Genomic DNA, 20163 nt, shown 5'->3' on the forward strand with positions numbered 1-20163 from the left:
GTATTAGAGGCCAGGGAGAGGAAAGAACGTCTCTTCCCAATGTCTTGCTACATATTTTGTTCTTTAAAAAAGCATCGACTGATTGAAAACATCAGATGAAAAAGAAATAGTTTCAAGTTGGTGGGTCGCCATAAATTTGTCAAACTTTGTGCGTATGCTGCTAAATGAAATTATATGAAAGCCACATGGGCTTCGCAGTACTAATATGGTTGTTCTGTTTCTTTTGTCCGCCAGGGTTGTAGATGCTGAATTTTAAGACGGAGGCCGTGGCCGCGCTCTCCCAGATGTCTCGGCACGGAGGGTCCCAGTCGCAATGATGGTGAGGCCGGCTGAGCTCCGGGTGTGGGCTTTCCTGGTGACTCTCTTCCTCTCCAAGCCTTCTCTACTTAAAGCCAACATTGAAGATGTCGGTTATGTTTGGCCCGGTGAACTCTCCAGGGAGACCCCGCCAAAGAATGGGTCTCTCCAGCCCTTTCAGGAACCACTGAAAGCACAAGGTGGAGGCGCACCTCTGAGTACTCAACATTCAGACTCAACTGGGCCAATGTTGGTGAACATTCTGACTTTACAAGATGAGAACAGGACCAAGCAGGAGACCTCTAGGGATTCCAGACTCCCTCTTGGTGGAAACCTTCATTCACAGACTCTTGCGTCTCCGCCGATCATTCATGGTGGGGTATCTCAACATACGTTGTCGAGTAGACCAATTGAGAACAATTTGCATGTGGAGCCTACAAGGAAAGCTCAGACATTAACGACGGTGTTACAGCATCCTGCCACGTTTGGCCAAATAGAGCCACCAAGTATAGCCGAGCCAAGTCCTGAGCTTCAGGACACCTTGGCGTCTTCAGCGGAAACCTCTGCTGCACCTGCTATTCAAGGTACAAATACACTAGACCACAAAAAGGAGCAAATATTTGTTTCGAGCATGCACAGTGGAGACTTAAAAGACAAATTAGTGTTGGGGGTCAATGGAGGTCCAGGTTTCCAAACACTGGGTGCAACTTTGGAAGAAAGGAATGACTTGGAAATTTTTGCCCACGTGGACGGCAACATGGAAAGAAGACTGAGCACCGTGAGACCAACTGTGTCTACTGTATCCCTGGTGACGAGTCCAAAAATACAGCTCTCCGAAATCAATCCCGAGCTAGGCACGCGGAGAGACCTACAGGTGGAAAGCACCAACACAATTGCAGCAATAGACCCAAGGGAGAACACCTTGGAAGCGCAGAATAGCTTCCCAAATGTGGAAACCAACGCTTTAGAGCCCTCCGTCTCAACCAGGAGCCATAGGGTTGACAATATTTTTATAGATGATAATTTTATTCCATGGAATGACCAAGGAGGCCAGTCACCTGTGTCCGAGAAGTACCTGGCCTCCTACAGGACCACTCAGGGCTATTCAACCATGCAAGAAAGGAGTCAAATCCCTACTAGTCCTGGAACGAATGAAGTGCTATCTGTCGACATCGAGAACCTGGCGGATTCAGTCCTCGATAAAAGGGATGTTACCGCTAACACCAGTAAATATGCTGCAGAGGAGACTGGGACAGGACGTGAGGACATCATCACTGCAAATTCTGGAACATTCTTCTCCAAGTCAACAAAGGAGGCTGGTATTTCCACGGCTAGGATATCACCGATCCAATCTTCTGAGGATTCCGTCTGGACACCTACAAAAACACCAAAGCACAGTGAGCCGACCTGGTCCACCTGGTTTACCAAGGGGAACCTACCAGACAGCCTTAGCACGTATCGAAGCGGGCACGTCACCTTAGAAACCAAGGCAAAAACCTGGACGGAGACGCTGTTTGCTCACCAGCTGAGCACCAGGAAGCCGGTCAGCATCGCAGTGCAAGGGGTGGATGTCCCTGAAGATACTGCACCACACGCAACTGTGAAGGACACACACTCTAAAACTCCAACACCAGACATGCATGTGTTTGTCCTCCAGCCTCGCGAGACGGCCGCCCCGTCTGTTCTCGCCCTCAGCAAAGGTAAGTGCATCATAAGCTGATGATTTGTTTGCATTTCCCTGTTGGTGTGACCTGATCCCTTCATTTGATCTGGTTCTGCAGGCGTGCCATTGTGGAATCCTGTCCACTCTTCAAGCACCTTTCTTCCTGCACCTGGTGGTTGTGGCAATGCTTTATTGCCTTTGAAGTATTCAAGCTGCACAAGGGGAAAAAAGGGGCGTCAACCTTTGGCGCCCAAGCAGCAAATGCTGCCAAATCCCTGAAACTCCCATGTAGTAAACATTATTAGTAGGAGTCTCTATGCGCTTCCTTCTGTCATGACAGCAGACACGAGAGCATTTTCTTGTCGACATGTAGTAAAAGCAATTTTGTGCTGGCGGAAACGCAGAGTAAAAAAAAAATGCTCCACGGGGCAGACACAGGTACACAGCAAAGAGCAATAAACATTCTCACATCTTGTGTATCGGTTTTACTACAAAGCTCTTGCGAAAACTCAGCGTACGCAAGGCCCAATGGAAGTTGTTTGTCTCTGGTTCAGGCTCGTTTTCAAATTGAGATTTTTAATTGTACTTGGCATAAAGTTCCATATCACAGTGCAGGGTGCCCCCGCGAGCTATGGCACTCTCCATTTTAGATGAATGTTGGCAGTGCTCACCCATGACACAGGCACACTGGCGGTGAGCGGCTTCCAATGGTGCAAAGGTGGTTCGTTGCTGGTCTTGGTTTGTGGTGCTGCTCAGTGCCAGGGGCTGTTGTCTTACCATCATCAGTGATGTCACTCGAGATGTCATCGATGATGTCATAAATGATGTCATAGAACATGTCATGAGGGATGTTATATGTGAGGTTATAAGCAGTGCATGGCGGGTCCACAAATTAAAGTTAGCCCTGCTAACTATAATGGATGAATTTCTGTAGTCTATTCAGTTCTAAACTTTTATGTTGACACAGACATAGGGCCAGATGTATCAAGGCTTTTGCGACTCGCAAAGGCTGAAAATCGCAGATTTTCGGCCTTTGCGACTCGCAAACGGCCGTTTTGCGATATTTCACATGTATGAAATAATCGCAATTTATTTAATCGCAATTATTTGCGATTCCTTCTTTTGCATAGCATTTAAGGAATCGCAAATTTTGCGTTTCCTTAAATGATATGTATGACACATTTTTGGTGTGCGAATTTGTGTAAAAAAATCGCATTTTACCATCAACTTGTAGTTGGTGGTAAATTGCGATTTTTTACAAAAATGCCCAAATTGGCATTTGTAAGGGTGGCATGTGACACTCATACATGCCCATAGGGCATGTATGTGTGCCACATGCACACACATGTAGATTTGAGGGGTGCAGCAGGGTGTCTTTGAGACACCCCTGCACCCTTGAAATAATTCTCAAATTGCGATTAGCAAATTGCGAATTCGCAATTTGAGAATTACTGCACAATCATTCCTATGGGCCTCCTGGCCCATAGAAATGAATGGGAAAATTATTCCTTAATTGCGATTAAGGAATTGTAAGGATTCGCTAAAAAATAGCGAAATTCTACATACATACCATTTTGCACTTCTCAAATAGCGATTCCTTAACAATCGTTCCTTAGCGATCCTTAACAATCGCTATTAGAGAAGTGCAAAATGGTTTCTTGATACATCTGCCCCATAGTCACCTAACTCGAACTTTAGTTTAACCTTTGTTTTGTTCAGTGAATTTCTGAAGTTTTTTTTCTTTTTTAAAAGCAAAACAGATATTTTTATTACACCTGACTATATTTTAACATTTGTTTTTTGTCAGGGAATTTCCAGCGTTTTTTAATTTTTTTTGTAAGTGTAGGTATGGAAAAATGGCTTTAAAATATATGTTGTAGTTCTTTTATTGTAACAAAAGAGGACGTTGGCCACAGTTGGCAAAAACTTTGGAAAATGTGTGTATTCAACTGAGAAATTGATTATTTGCTCAGTTATTGTAACTCTGATGTCAAGACCTGACCCCAGCAATCTTTTTTTGAGCTGTCATTACTCTTGCAATGAGAGGTGTGAAAAGTAGGAACAGGTCTACATAGTAGAATATAGGGAGGGACTGCCCTCTCTGCTGAGACCTCTCTCTGTAATTCTAGGTGTGCGTAGTAGTGCGTGGGGAGGGACTGCCCTCTCTGCTGAGACCTCTCTCTGTAATTCTAGGTGTGTGTAGTAGGGCGCGGGGAGGGACTGCCCTCTCTGCTGAGACCTCTCTCTGTAATTCTAGGTGTGCGTAGTAGGGCGTGGGGAGGGACTGCCCTCTCTGCTGAGACCTCTCTCTGTAATTCTAGGTGTGCGTAGTAGGGCGCGGGGAGGGACTGCCCTCTCTGCTGAGACCTCTCTCTGTAATTCTAGGTGTGCGTAGTAGGGCGTGGGGAGGGACTGCCCTCTCTGCTGAGACCTCTCTCTGTAATTCTAGGTGTGCGTAGTAGTGCGTGGGGAGGGACTGCCCTCTCTGCTGAGACCTCTCTCTGTAATTCTAGGTGTGCGTAGTAGGGTGTGGGGAGGGACTGCCCTCTCTGCTGAGACCTCTCTCTGTAATTCTAGGTGTGCGTAGTAGGGTGTGGGGAGGGACTGCCCTCTCTGCTGAGACCTCTCTCTGTATTTCTAGGTGTGCGTAGTAGGGTGTGGGGAGGGACTGCCCTCTCTGCTGCGACATCTCTCTGTAATTCTAGGTGTGCGTAGTAGGGTGTGGGGAGGGACTGCCCTCTCTGCTGTGACCTCTCTCTGTAATTCTAGGTGTGCGTAGTAGGGTGTGGGGAGGGACTGCCCTCTCTGCTGAGACCTCTCTCTGTAATTCTAGGTGTGCGTAGTAGGGTGTGGGGAGGGACTGCCCTCTCTGCTGCGACATCTCTCTGTAATTCTAGGTGTGCGTAGTAGGGTGTGGGGAGGGACTGCCCTCTCTGCTGAGACCTCTCTCTGTAATTCTTGGTGTGCGTAGTAGGGTGTGGGGAGGGACTGCCCTCTCTGCTGAGACCTCTCTCTGTAATTCTAGGTGTGCGTAGTAGGGTGTGGGGAGGGACTGCCCTCTCTGCTGTGACCTCTCTCTGTAATTCTAGGTGTGCGTAGTAGGGCGTGGGGAGGGACTGCCCCCTCTGCTGAGACCTCTCTCTGTAATTCTAGGTGTGCGTAGTAGGGTGTGGGGAGGGACTGCCCTCTCTGCTGAGACCTCTCTCTGTAATTCTTGGTGTGCGTAGTAGGGCGTGGGGAGGGACTGCCCTCTCTGCTGAGACCTCTCTCTGTAATTCTAGGTGTGCGTAGTAGGGTGTGGGGAGGGACTGCCCTCTCTGCTGAGACCTCTCTCTGTAATTCTAGGTGTGCGTAGTAGGGTGTGGGGAGGGACTGCCCTCTCTGCTGAGACCTCTCTCTGTAATTGTAGGTGTGCGTAGTAGGGTGTGGGGGAGGGACTGCCCTCTCTGCTGAGACCTCTCTCTGTAATTCTAGGTGTGCGTAGTAGGGTGTGGGGAGGGACTGCCCTCTCTGCTGAGACCTCTCTCTGTAATTCTTGGTGTGCGTAGTAGGGTGTGGGGAGGGACTGCCCTCTCTGCTGAGACCTCTCTCTGTAATTCTAGGTGTGCGTAGTAGGGTGTGGGGAGGGACTGCCCTCTCTGCTGAGACCTCTCTCTGTAATTCTTGGTGTGCGTAGTAGGGTGTGGGGAGGGACTGCCCTCTCTGCTGAGACCTCTCTCTGTAATTCTAGGTGTGCGTAGTAGGGTGTGGGGAGGGACTGCCCTCTCTGCTGAGACCTCTCTCTGTAATTCTTGGTGTGCGTAGTAGGGTGTGGGGAGGGACTGCCCTCTCTGCTGTGACCTCCCTCTGTAATTCTAGGTGTGCGTAGTAGGGCGTGGGGAGGGACTGCCCTCTCTGCTGAGACCTCTCTCTGTAATTCTAGGTGTGCGTAGTAGGGTGTGGGGAGGGACTGCCCTCTCTGCTGAGACCTCTCTCTGTAATTCTTGGTGTGCGTAGTAGGGTGTGGGGAGGGACTGCCCTCTCTGCTGTGACCTCTCTCTGTAATTCTAGGTGTGCGTAGTAGGGCGTGGGGAGGGACTGCCCTCTCTGCTGAGACCTCTCTCTGTAATTCTAGGTGTGCGTAGTAGGGTGTGGGGAGGGACTGCCCTCTCTGCTGAGACCTCTCTCTGTAATTCTTGGTGTGCGTAGTAGGGTGTGGGGAGGGACTGCCCTCTCTGCTGAGACCTCTCTCTGTAATTCTAGGTGTGCGTAGTAGGGTGTGGGGAGGGACTGCCCTCTCTGCTGAGACCTCTCTCTGTAATTCTAGGTGTGCGTAGTAGGGTGTGGGGGAAGGAGTGCCCTCTCTGCTGAGACCTCTCTCTGTAATTCTAGGTGTGCGTAGTAGGGTGTGGGGAGGGACTGCCGTCTCTGCTGAGACCTCTCTCTGTAATTCTTGGTGTGCGTAGTAGGGTGTGGGGAGGGACTGCCCTCTCTGCTGAGACCTCTCTCTGTAATTCTAGGTGTGCGTAGTAGGGTGTGGGGAGGGACTGCCCTCTCTGCTGAGACCTCTCTCTGTAATTCTAGGTGTGCGTAGTAGGGCGTGGGGAGGGACTGCCCTCTCTGCTGAGACCTCTCTCTGTAATTCTTGGTGTGCGTAGTAGGGCGTGGGGACCGACTGGCCCCTCTGGTGAGACCCCTCTGTAATGAGAGATGTGCACAGTAGAGCGTGGGGAGGGACGGCCCTCTCCTTTCAGACCTCTCTCTCAGATGACAGGTGTGCATAGTAGGATGTGTGGAGCGACTGGTCTCTCTGCTGAGAACACTCTATGTAATTATAGGTGTGCGTAATAGGGTATGGGGAAGGACAGGGCTATCCATTAATAACTCTATTGGACATGAGGGGTGTGCATAGTAGGCCATCTAGAGGGGTTGGCCTCTCTGCTTAGACCGCTCTCTCTGTAATGATGTGTGTGCATAGTAGATGTGTTGAGGGACTGGCATCTCTTTTCAAACCTCTCTCTCAGATGACAGGTGTGCATAATGGTGTGTGTGGATGGACTAGCCTTTCCTTTGAGACCTCTCTCTGTAATGATAGGTGTGCGTAGTAGGGTGTGTGGATGAGCTCTACTTTTGGATCTTTCTCTCAGATGATTGTTGTGCGCTGTGGGGTGTGTGGAAGGTCTGCCCTGTCTCCTGAGACCTCTCTCTGTAATAATAGCTTTAAGTTGGTCACTGGGCGAGGAGCTGGGCTCTCCTTTCAGAGCTCTCTCTCGGATCACCGGTGTGCATGACAGGGTGTGTAGAGAGACTGGCCTCTATGTTGAGACCTCACTGTAATGATGGGTGTGCGTAGCAGGGCATGGGAAGGCACAGGTCTCTCCTTTCAGACCTCTCTCTCGGATCACCGATGTGCATGACAGGGTGTGTAGAGAGACTGGCCTCTCTGTTGAGACCTCTCTGTAATGATGGGTGTGCGTAGCAGGGCATGGGAAGGCACAGGTCTCTCCTTTCAGACCTCTCTCTCAGATGACCGGTGTTCGTAGTAGGGTCAGAGGAGGGACTCCCTGCTTCTTTTTAGATCTCTCCCTCAGATGACGGGGGTGCATAGTAGAGTGTGGGGATGGACTAGCCTCTCCTTTGAGACCGCTGTCTCAGATCATGGGTGTGCGTAGTAGGGTGTGTGGAGAGACTGGTCTTTCCTTTCAGACCCCTCTCTCAGATGACAGGTGTGTATAGCAGGGTGTATAGAGGGACTGTCCTCTCTGCTGGAACCTCTCTGTAATGCTGAGTGTGCATAGTAGGGTGTGTGGATAGACTGGGCTATACAGCCAGACCCCTCTCTCAGATGACAGGTGTGCATAGTAGGGTGTAGGAAGGGACTGGCCTCTCCTTTCAGACCTCTCTCTCAGATGACAGAAGTGCGAAGTAGGATGTGTGGAAGGACTGGCCTCTCTGGTGTGACCTCGCCAGTGGTGAGTGTGCGTAGTAGGGTGTGCTTAGGGACTAGTTTCTACTTTCAGACCTCTATCCCAAATGACGGGAGTGTGTAGTAGGGTGTGGGGAGGGACTGCCCTCTCCATTTAGACCTTACTCTCAGATGTCTGATGTGCATAGTAGGGTGTGTGCAGGGACTGGACTCTACGCTTAGACCGCTTTATGTAATAATAGGAGTGCATAGTAGGGTGTGGGGAGGCACTGGGCTCTTTCATTAAACCTTTCTCTCAGATGATGGGTGTGCTAGTAGGGTTTATCGAGGGACATGCCTGTCTCCTGAGACCTCTCTGTAATGATGGGTGTGCGTTGTAGGGTGTAGGAAGAGACTGCTCTCTCCTTTTAGACCTCTATTTCAGATAACAGATGTGCGTAGTAGGGTGTATGGAGGAATGGCCCTCTCCTTTTAGACCTTTCTCTCAGATGATGGGTGTATGTAGTAGGGTCTTTGGAAGGACTGGCCTATCCTTCCAGACCTCTCTACAGTTCTCCCACAAGCACAAATCTGCTCCCAACCAGTAGGAGAACAAAGCTGTTCCCTACCCATGCTCTTGGGCAGGGAAATGCTTTGATTGCTCCCACCCCGCAGGAGTCAAAGAAAACTGCTCCAGCGGGGTCAGAGCAATACCGACTCCTGAACCCATGATGGGTGCAAGCAGGGGAGCTGGTAGGGATTCAAGGGCCCTAGTCACCCCCCCAGTCACTTATAGTGGACGTTATGTGGAGTGGCGCAAGGGGGGGGGGGGTTAAATGGGGCACCTCCCAAAAAAAAGCTATTGGAGAAGTTGTGTTGTGGCCGGGGTGGGCACTGGGGCACGCCACTATAACGTAAATGAAGGCCATGCTTATGGGGCTACGGTGGCCCTGGGTTTCTCCACGTGGCCCTCAAATTAAATAATGGTCTGGGTAGCCCCAGGTGGGCAGCCTGTAGAAAAACAAAATCCTGCTTCTGAGCTGTGCCATTTTTTTTATAATGTGCTATGTCAGACTTTCTACCTGCCCTTTAGAAAAAAGCAAATACAGTGAGTGTCCCGGGTGGGACCGGGACACTGGGAAAAAATATATTAAAAAGCAAAAAGTGAATAATAAATGAACGCCTACAGCTGCTCATTTTGAATTCACTGCTCCTTCAAGAAGCACTGCATAGTGTCCTCGTAGGGGAATTTAAACATACACTTTGTTTTAGGTGATGCCCCTAGAAGGGCAGGGGCATCACCATATTTTTATGTTAAGGGTGGGCTGTACGGAGTTCTACAGCCCCCCAGCAACACTGGAAAAAACAACCCAAGTCTCCTGGGTCATTGAAATCATGACCCCAGGAGAACTTCCATATTTTTAAAAGCATTGCCTTACCTAGGAGCTGTTTGAATTTTATGTGACCTCAAGAAATATCACATAAAATACAAGGCTTTTATATAGTTGTTTTTAAAAGTACATGTTTTGGGGTGTAATATGTTAAAATGTAGGCTAAGAGACTATTTATTTTTACTTATAAATATATATTTTTTTTCACCCCCAAAATGCGATAATAAAAACTATGTAAAAGGAAATGGTCACAGAAATGTAGTTTCTTAAAATGTTTTTACAGAAATCAATAGTAATAAGGTTCATTGTGTGCATTATTGAATATACATTTGATTAAAATTATTGGTAATTTTTGGAGAAAGATGATAGATCTACTTTATCTATAGGGTGTTAGGTGCAGATTGGGAGTGTTTGTCTGCCGTTGGGGCGGGGGTCCGTAGTCTGGCCAACACCCTGCAGCGCACGGCCAATGGCCATGCACATTGTGGGGTTGGTTGTCTGTGGGGGGTTGGTCACAGGGCCTGGCTGTAGACCAGGACCTGCAGCCAACCCCCTGCCGTGCGCGTCAGGTGTTGGCTTTACTTATGGTAATAAAATGTTACTTTATATTTTTTTTAAACCTAGAAATTCACTGAAAAAAACAAAGATTAAAGTAATGCTATATATAGGTGAAATGTTCAGTAACAATTTAATGTTTTAAACTTAGTTATCTCAAGCAGCTATAACTCATGCCCTTGGGGAAGTATAGCTTGCACTTCCACATTCTCTGCTTATTGCCCCACATAATACATCACTCATGACATCTTCTATGACATCATTGATAATATCACTGCAACTTTTGAAATTAAATTATTGATGAGAAAACTGTGCATGGTGGGGCGCGAGTTATAGTTTTTACGGCACTAAGTATAGTTACTTGAGATATCTGTAACTATAACAGTTTTCTATGTTTTTTGAGTTTAAATCATTACGTTGTTACTGAACATTTCACATAACTTTAACGTTACTTTAACCTTTGGTTTTTTTCCAGTGAATATATATGTATAAATATATCCGAGTGTTGGTTAGGTCAGCATTTCCAGAGGAAATGCGTTTATAGTGTTGCTATACCTTTGGCACCTTTTGACGAATCTCCACTAAACTGATCCCTTAATCGGAGGTGGATGAAAAAGAGGGGTCACAAAACGCGATATTCTCATGCATTTTGCATAGACTTATTTGAGAAGCACTACCGCAAAAACCTTTGAATTAAATTACAACACATTTGGCAGGAAGCTACATCTTGGTTTGTAGATTGTGCATTTTGTAATTTAGTGTAAATCTGTTCAGTAGCTTTTGAAAATTAAGATAAAAATATATTTGTATATCTGGACTGTTAGGTCTGAGGGACTCCTTTTGAGAGTCGAGTGGGAGTGGCTATTCAAAAATTGAGGAAAGAGTTTATTACCAATTGTGATATATGTATTGGATGTTTTTTTGAAAGTTCTACATTATCTTTATGTAAAATGTGATAGTGATATATGTTTTACTGCACATTTATGCTTTGTTTGTTTATTTATAATTTTTTGAGAACAAGGTTGTATCGAGTTTTGATATGACCCAATGTTTGTCTTTTTCATAATGAAAGAAATAACGAAGTAAACCAATCTAGTGAAAATAAAAAGGTGAAAATAAAAACACCAGTTCAAACTGAAATCACTGGGTTTGACTATTTAGTGAAAACATTTTCTTTTTAATTTAAACGCGAGCACTGGCTCATTCTCTTTCCTCAATTTATATATAATACGGCCCTGCTAGTGCATTATCCCTCGGGCCTAACTCCTCTTTTGTTCTGATTATTCGAAAATTGAGCATTCTGATTGGCCCAAGGAGCGTGGGGTTGACTGCTTGTGAGGGGTTTGCTGCTGGGCCTGGCCGCAGACCAGACCTTCAGCCAACCCCCCGCTGCAAGTAGCCGAAGGCCTGCGCAGCAGGGTATAGCTTTACATTTGGTAATAAAATATTATTTTACGTGAATAAAAATATACAACTACACTGAAAAACATAATGGTGATAGTAACGTTATAGATATGTGTGATAAAAGATCTTTTTTTTTTACTTTAGAAATTCACTAAAATAAACAAAGGTTAATGTTGCATTATAGTTACTTGAATATGACAATGACAACATTAATATTTTGAACTAAAAAGAAAACACAGAAATTCACCAGTTATAGTTAGCAGGGCTAACTATAACTTGCGCCCCGCCATGCACTGCTACTGACCTCACATATTATATCACTCATGACATGTTCTTTGACATCATTTATGACATCACTGATGATATCTCAATTGAGACCATTGATGACATCACTGATGTCGTCATCCAATGAGTGTGCCAATTTATATCATGGTTTACAAAGTGGTAGGTAACTACCATATTATTTCTCTCCCTAATTTTGACCAGGCTGTGTCCAGCTGAGGGGCTTTAGTGCTCCTAATGCATTATAGGTCCTGTAGCGATATTGAACACGTGATAAACCTTTGTAATCAGGAGTAACTCAGTGTGTACATGATAACTGAAGACTTGTGTCCAGTATGTTCCACACAATTTTCTTGGTTCTGCAGAAAAAGTTTCCTGCGGGGCAAAGATTCTATGTAGTAGCTAGTAGGTATTGTAAGCAGCCTAGAGTTATCAGACAGAATCTACGTAACATAACAATTTCTGCATTACATATAAGACTGTGTGGACTAGCTACTAGCCCGTGTACATGTGCTTATTTAGCTTCACATGATGGTCTATCTTACAGTTTTCACCACAGTATGAAGGCTGCAGGTAGTATGATCTTTAGTACCTTCAGAACTTGTATTGTTATGTGAATAGTGTCTTTTTTGCAAGTGTTGCATAGAGTGTAGACTGTTCTGCATAGATACTTTTTTAATACTCTGTGGTGTATTTCTCTTGAGAGTTGCACTGTCTGTAAATAGTATAGTAGAGAATAAACTCTGTCCATACAGTAAACACCGTTTACAGGACCCACTTTTCTACTCATATCAACTTCAATTCTCAATATATGTTTGGCGAGTGTTTTGGGTTTGACACAGGTATTGACTGTCCGTAGTAGGGCAATAATTATGTTACAGAAGTTGAGAATCTGGAGGAACTTGTTTTTCTCTGAGCAGTTGTGTACAGATTGGACACTGTTCAGTAGGGGTTACCCATATATGTTTAGATGATTGTTATATGAACTCACCTCCTCGTGAAGTGTGTCGTGTAGGATCAATATTCTAAATAACACAAGCTTGCTTTACCTAAGGGGGTTGTATGTATGAAGGCGTTAATTATGCTTCATATTATCCTGAGCTATTTTGTACTCACTTTCAGGATTCTAATGCCATACTGCTTTATAGAGTAATGTGTACAAAAGAAGCTTGGATGATGTCATCAGGGATGTCATTTGAGATGTCATCAGTGATGTCATAAATTATGTCATGTCATGAGTGGTATAATATGAGAGGACGTAGGCAGTGCATGGTGACTGCGCAATTATAGTTAGCTCTGTTAATTATAAATGTTGAATTTCAGTTTTTTTTTTTAGTACAAAATGTTAATGTTGTTATTGACAAATTCACTTAACTAGGAGGTCACTTTAACCTTTGTTTCTCTCAGTGAAAATATATGAAAAGGCAAGAAGACTCTTTCCCTTTAGAGAGTCTTTCAATATGATATGATAGCATAGAGGGTTAAGCCGCCACCACCACCACCGCCACCGCCACCACCACCACCACCACCACCACCACCACCACCACCACCGCCAGGTTCACAGAGAAGTCTCCGTTGCATCAGCAGACCCGTTTCCCAGGTCAATTTATATTGTACAAACCCCTGTAATCTTGCTATTTAGTTCGTCAGAGAGGAAGAAGGACCACAGCTCCCAGAATGCATGTGGCTGTCAAAGGGCTTGCGCATGGAGTCACCGATGACATGGAGTCATCCAGTAACCTTAAACAAAGTACCAGTCTGTATTAAACATAGCAGACCCTTTATCGTAGCCTTATCAGTGTCTTTTTTAAATGCTCTTTTGTTGAAGTAGTATAATATATATATATATATATATTTGCACAATTTTCTCTAGAGCTTCCCTAGTGAGTGATATTGTGGTTGGTGTGGAGAGCTTGAGTAGCACCCTGTGGAACTTACAGTACTTACCTTCTGTCTCTTTCTCCTCATTTTGCCTCTTTCCATGTCAGATCCTTCTCAAGGGCAGGACTCCGCCAGGACCTCTGCACAGGCCCAGAGAGGGACTACTGGGCCAGTCGTGGCTGCACGAACCGGAACCAGTCCTGGGGCTTTGGAATATGGAACACCGGTGACGTGGAAGGCTCCCGGAAGTGCACAGCGAGGTAAACACCTATCGTACTAACATGGGCGTGCAGAGTTCAAATGATTTCCTTATACAGGTTTTGAAAATGTTCTTTAAAACATTCCAGACTTCACAAATCTGGTGAATACTTTGAGAAAAACAGTCGATAAAAGTACATTTTTCGGGGAAAAAACCTCAGCAAAAACACTTTTAGTGGGAACATTTTAACGTAAAACAACATTTTTACAATATATTCATAAAAAATAAACAAGTTTGCAATAATTTTTTAATTTGTCGAAAGCCGAAAAACTTCACAACCTCAGCAAGGTGTAAAGACTGTAACATTTGCAAAGCGTTGCTGAAAGTTTACAGGACAATGCAAAATGTGAACTTTATTCTCTCGTACTTATTAGAAAAAAACGTTATTTGAAACCTCGTTTACTTCCATATGTCTTTAGATTAGTGATTTAGAAAAAGGTTGTGAATGTGCATTTAAGCAATATTCCTGGCCGCCTAGCACCAGATGTTTAGAACATGCTTTTTGTCTGCTTTTCTTTAATATGTCGATTTAAGAAATACAGGTGTCAGATTAGAGAAGTACTTTACACAAGAAGAACTTGAGGTACCCATCTGTCTGTGGACCCCAACAATTGCCTCACCAGACCCTACTTCAATTCCTACATTTTAGATTTTCGATCAGTGGCGGCTGGCAACTCCGAGACTGGTAGGGCAGGCAAACCATACACATGCTCTACATGCAAGGCGATATGAAATAAAATAAAAAGCTACTTACTGTAATGCTGCACGACAACACGTCCTCCTCATTCCTGTCCTCTTCTACTCTAGACCAGGCTCCAGCCTGGCCGCAGCCAACTCCCCTGACCAATCCTGGCACTGCTCTCTTCCTGTTCACAGCATAAGAGAAGCACCAGGATTGGAGGGAGAGGCCTCTCGCTGCTCTCCTAAAGGGCACTGGAGGCCTGTGCTTGCTCTCAACCAGCTGTCTAAGACAGCTGGGTTGAGAGGTTTAAAGTGTGCATGTCTGGCTGGCCGTCGCAAGACAGCTGGCCAAAAAGGCACGTGCACTTTAAACTTAAGTGCACAGGCAGTCCACCACTCCCCCCTGCTGCTGTCACTCACCAGCCCTGGCCAGTTCTGGCACTCGATTCTGGATGAGTTGATGAAAAATAAATGGTAATAAATCAACTTTATTACCTTATTTTTCTTTGCTGGGGTATTTTAGATAGTGGGGCGATGCTCACCCGCTCTAATGAAGAAGCAAACCCTGATTGGCTGTCCGAGAGTCTCTAGAGAAGTGGTAGCCTGTGAAACTCTTTCATGAAGTCTTGGAAACAAACAACAACCACTGTCCGGCACCTTGATACACAACTCTTTGCAAAAGCCTTTTTCTAGCTTTGCACATGTACTTTTTATCCGTTCCGTAGGCTGTAGAGGACGATAACAGAAAATACTCAGGGAGTGCAGATGCCATTTGCACCGGTTTTGTGATAAAGGGGCAATTTGCCATTATAGTAACCGCTGCAAACATTTCTAAGCCCTTTTGTACACTTTGTAGCGCCTGGCCAATAGAAGGAGTCTGTTTCCTCATTTGCATATGGCGGTGGCATAAAGCACATGACCGAGCCATTTTACAGACAATGTTTTATCTTTTAACCCTTAAGAGCTTCATTTCCAGTCACTGGCCATTAGTGCTTAATTTGTAAAATTAAAAACTAATACAAAAGCAGAAGCCAAGGTTTTTTTGTAAAGCTGCCACAAGGGCTACCATGCATCCAGGTCTCAGAATCCCAAGGCTGCCTGGTCTTGTTTCCACCTCATGTCTCTTCCTTCCACCGCTCTGCATTTCCTGTCTTTTTGTCTCATGAATACCGAGGCTGCCAAGTCTTGATTCCACCTCATGCTCCTTTCTTCCACCGTTCTGCATTTAGAGTTTCTATTTCTCACTCTTTGTTTTTCTTCATCCTTTCTTTTTCACTCTGTCATTATTCTCATATGTGTTTCTCCCTCGTTGTTTCTCTATTTTCTGCCTTTCTCTCTCTTACTCCAATGATGAAAAGTAAACCCTGGTCCCCAGAAATTAGCGGGGGCGACCACCCCCTGCAGCTGCCGCCACATATTTACCTCTGATGATCCTCAGATGGTGCCTTAGCCAAACAGAGGAACAGTATTTATTTTATTTTTGGTTTTAGGGCAGGGCAGTGTTGAGCAGAGCTACAGGAAACGTGAGTTTACAGGGACTTGCAGATACACTTACGAGAACTCAGAATGACAATGTCATCCGCTTAATTCATTAGCGGTCCCTCTAATCCCATGATCCCTTCTGGCCCGTCATTTGTCGGTGATGCGCCAGGCTCCGTGGATCTGTTTTATAAAGTAGATCTGCGGTAAATTAGGTTTAAACGATTAAATATTTCAATCTCCTTTGATAAGTCCAGCCACAGCCCTTTGAATGTCCTAGCTCAGAAGGAGAGGATTTTCAAAGGTCTGGAAAACCGCCAAAGTCCATCGGAAGTGGAAATAGGGAATTTTCAACCATTTGAGGACCATCTGCTAGAAAAAGCGCCTTGATCAATCGAGGGAGGAAAATGAGGTAGTTCAAGTTTGAAGCTAAAGAGACCTGCACTTCTGCTGTTCTTCACAACAACAACACTCCTCTAACACTCCCCTGGATAGGGAATTTTGCTAAAAAGGGTTTGGTCGGTCGGAAGTAAATTCTTAAAACCAAAACCAACCCTAACCACTGTATTCCGTTCTGAATCCTGAGTTTGTGCTTCTCCAGACCAAGCACTTATATAAAATGCCTTCCAGTATGGATGACATGTGAATCCTACACCTTGTAGTCCCCTTCATCTTATTTAACATTTTCTATACACTTATTTACACACCTATGATTCATTGCCTCTGTATGTGTGTGTGGTGGAAAGTGCTCCAACACCCCACACTGGTATGAGAGGTGCTATAAAACAAAGCAAATACATGCGTGAGAGGGGCTATGGAGAGATGAGAGGCACTGCTTCACAAGCCAAGACAACTGAATATATAATGATACATGTGTTGTAGAATTTTAGAATGCACAATTCTCACCATTTTTCGCCCCAAAACTTTGAAAGGGGCAGAACGCCCACAGATCCCACAAATAGTGGTCAGACTCACTCACTCTGTACCGTACAGGGGCTGGTCTGACAGAGTTTGCCAGGGCTGCTTTGGGTTCCCAGTCTGACACTGAGATGATCACAGGAGGTGTGGGCTGTGCTTGGGTGATGTTTCCAAGGACCCAAAACCCGCTTTGGCGGCCATTGTTTTGGGCAATGAAGGTGTTTGCGAGAGTCAGAGTGTGCCACTTCGGCAACTTAAATGCAAATATCTGCACTTCAGATATAATCTCGCCTTTTTGCAGAGATAATTATGTCCTGTGACTGCAGCTAGAGGATGCACTTTTTGGGCAACACCCGAGCTGAAGGACAAGACCAGTTATGGGGCAATTAATAAATATCTTATGTTGTCACAAACAATTTTCCCTTTTCATATCATAATAAATCAATCTTTTTTTAACCCAAAAAGTATGAGTTACAGTTGAAGGGCAACAAGAAAAAACGGATGAAAATCCTAATTATATATATTTAACAACTGCAGCTACTCCAATAAGCTACTATCAGCCAGTCATGAGTATTCAGCCGACAGCGTCTTGCATTCTGGGGCTTGTAGTGCTACTTTTAAGTTTGCCATTATGGCCTCAATATTCCAACGTGCAGAGCGATGTTAGCCAGAAATCCAGGACTGGAGAAGGGTGTCACATCCATGCAACATGGGGCCACTATTCAGCAAATGGGAATTTGGAGCAGCTAAGCCATCTTTGTAAGCATTACGCACAAGTCAGGACACACCAGGCGGCTTCTTTGGAAAGTTTCTGAATAGGTGTGTGTACTATGTCATCCAGGCCGTGATGTTGCCCCAGTACAAACTGGTATGAACCTCCACTAAGGTGCCAAGCTTTGCCTTGATTAGCTGTGGAGCTTTCACAGCAGGTGGCTGGGCGGGAATGGAAGGGAAAATATCCTTTTTAAGGGAGGGATATTGCAGGATTATGACATCACTTCCTTGACATCACTGCTTTAAATGGGCCGGTAATAAGTGCTGGCACTTCTGAATTTTCCAGCTATCAGTACTGGAACTTTACTTTCCCAGGGCTGGACTGGCCGTATCGGGCATGTCCCCAGTAGGTTGGAAGGGTGGGGGCTGGCTTTGCAGTGGTGGTGGCCCGTTTTGTTATTGGAGGCCGGTTTTCGGTGCTGCAAAATTGTCCCCCAGTAACAAAAGCTGCAGCGTTTCCAAGCTCCCGGGGCCCGGCAGTGCTTCCCCAGGGGCCGGACAGTCCTTCCCCAGGGGCCGGTCTCAGAAAATTGCCAGGGCTGCTTTGTGTTCCCAGTCCGGTCCAGTGGCGTAAAACAGGCATCCGCAGCCCTGAGTTGAGGGGGGTTCAGCAATCTAAGAGGGGCCCCCTCAGCACAGCACTCTGGCCAGAGATCTCCTGATTGAGTCCGAAGGGGCCCATCCACGTGCCTTGCAGGGTAGACCCCTCACGTTTCGTATGCCAGTTGGCCGGTGGTACCGCTCTTTCCCCAAGGAGACGACCGGTACTGTAATGGGCCGCATGGCAGGCTCCGGGTAAGTTTGTCTACCAGGGCAGCACAGGCGGCGCTCCGCTGCAGCGCAGCCTGTGAGCCCACCGAGCCTCCATAGAGGGGGAGGTGTTGCTGAAGACTCCACCCCTCCATGATTACCAGTGGAGGGTCTAATTGGGCCTTGCTCAGTCAATCACACTATGGTCTCGTGCCAGGCAGTGCATCCTGAGGAAGTGACGCAGGTGACTTCCTGTTGCCATGTGCAGTTGGGAAGGCTGTGAACTGAGCCAGTAGAAGCCGGTTCGACACAAAGGGGCACAATGGAACCTTCTCCACCTGCTGGAATGTATTTATTGCAAAACAGAAACCGATCACCTGCCAGACAAAAGGAATTCATTCCTAAAATGCAAATGTATTAAGCAGATTGAATGCTGTGCGTGGGTTGCCGAATGTGTGAGTGCCTGTACTGTGTGCTTGCATACATGAGGTGTGTGTGTTTGTCTCCAGTGCCCACCGCGATTAAAATGCTGCCAGCGCCCCCACACCGCCCGCAAGCCCAGCTCTGCAAACCTTGTACCAGCCTTCTGCAGATAATAACCTACAAAGGTAGGGACAGGGAGAGGCCTGTCTGGGGAAGGTGGACAATGGAGATGGTTGGTGGTAGGTGCCAACTGGAGGCTCTGACAGCATTATCATGGAGTAGAGTTGTCACAGTATTCAGGAGTAGAGTGTTTCTACACCCCATCAGGGGTAACAAGCGCTATATAATTACAAACCTTTTTTCCTCTTCTATCCTTCCAAATCCAAATAACTGACTAACGTATCCACCACTTTAATTACTTTCATATTTCATTATACTAATTCTACACTAATCCTCTATGGGTCCCGGAGTAGCGCGCTACTCGCCGAAAAAGCGCTTTGACGCCTCGTCAGGGGTAGTAAGCACTATAGAGTGCAATTACAATACAATACAGGTCAGGATCCAGTGGAGTGGGTGGTGCCATCAGGGCGGTTGAATGACCATGAGATGTTTAAAGAAGGAAGTAAAGTAACTAGAAGGAAAATGGCCGTGCTAGTGAGGGTGAAGGTGCTTTAAGCCTTGTGGCCGGGCGAGTGTTGTCTCGTGGAATACAACTTGCCAGTGGACCCTTCGTTGCCCCAAGCCTCTCTGTGCCCGGCCTGCACAAGCCCATTAACGCCAGATCACCGCCCCCCCCCCCCCTCTTCCCCCGCTATCCATGCAGCGAATGCCAACTGGTCCAAAAGTGAAGGGGGCGCCATTTTGTACCGCTTGCATAGAAGGCCCTGCCGCTGTTGTACCTCCAGCCGGAGTAGGACCGCGTTGTGGCTGCCCTTGTGCACTGAAAAAGAAGCAGGTCTCCTTGTGCTGTGTGAAGTAAAGGTACACACACTGCCCTGGACATGACACGCACATACTCATGGGCTGCCTGCGGTCACCCTGATGTGTGTGTGTAGACTCTGTCATGCGGGGACTGATGGGTTTGTTACTCCAGAGCCCCAGCATGAAGGCGGGTGCGTCATGCAACAAGTGAGGTGCATTCTTCAGAGCAGGATGGGCTGGGTAAGGCAGAGAGGGAACGTGACCTCCGACCAACCCTCTCCTCCTCCCCCCACACACACACAATCGACAAAGGTGAGAATATCGCCTGTATCCTTTGATAAAAGTCAGTTTATAATGGGACACATGATCATGTACACTGTTACATAATGTAATGGGCGTGGCCACCTCTAACGACATATGCTGGGCAGGAATTCTGCAACAATAGAGCTTTTATTCTGTGACCAAATAAATGGCACGTCCTTGCACGTATGATACAACGCCATTGTGGGTGTTCTCCTTACTCGTAACATGCACGGTATGTGCTCTGCTTTGTGGTGTAAAGTCCTTGCATTCATACTTTAAATATCAGATGTTACCATTA

The 20163-nt window shown here is 46.2% G+C and overlaps 1 protein-coding gene across 1 annotated transcript in view; it reads left to right on the top strand.

Moving 5' to 3' along the window:
• PRRT3 (proline rich transmembrane protein 3) overlaps window positions 1-20163 on the top strand; it is a 182334-nt gene that overhangs the window by 126101 nt on the left and 36070 nt on the right. Inside the window, exons 2-3 of the mRNA XM_086939368.1 lie at window positions 235-1997; window positions 13465-13617. Of these exons, the coding sequence (XP_086795494.1) occupies window positions 314-1997; window positions 13465-13617 (1837 nt within the window). The 5' untranslated portion in view covers window positions 235-313. The remainder of the gene's footprint in view (window positions 1-234; window positions 1998-13464; window positions 13618-20163) is intronic.

The sequence above is a fragment of the Lissotriton vulgaris genome, chromosome 9, assembly GCF_964263255.1.
Source record: "Lissotriton vulgaris chromosome 9, aLisVul1.2, whole genome shotgun sequence".
Taxonomy (NCBI): domain Eukaryota; kingdom Metazoa; phylum Chordata; class Amphibia; order Caudata; family Salamandridae; genus Lissotriton; species Lissotriton vulgaris.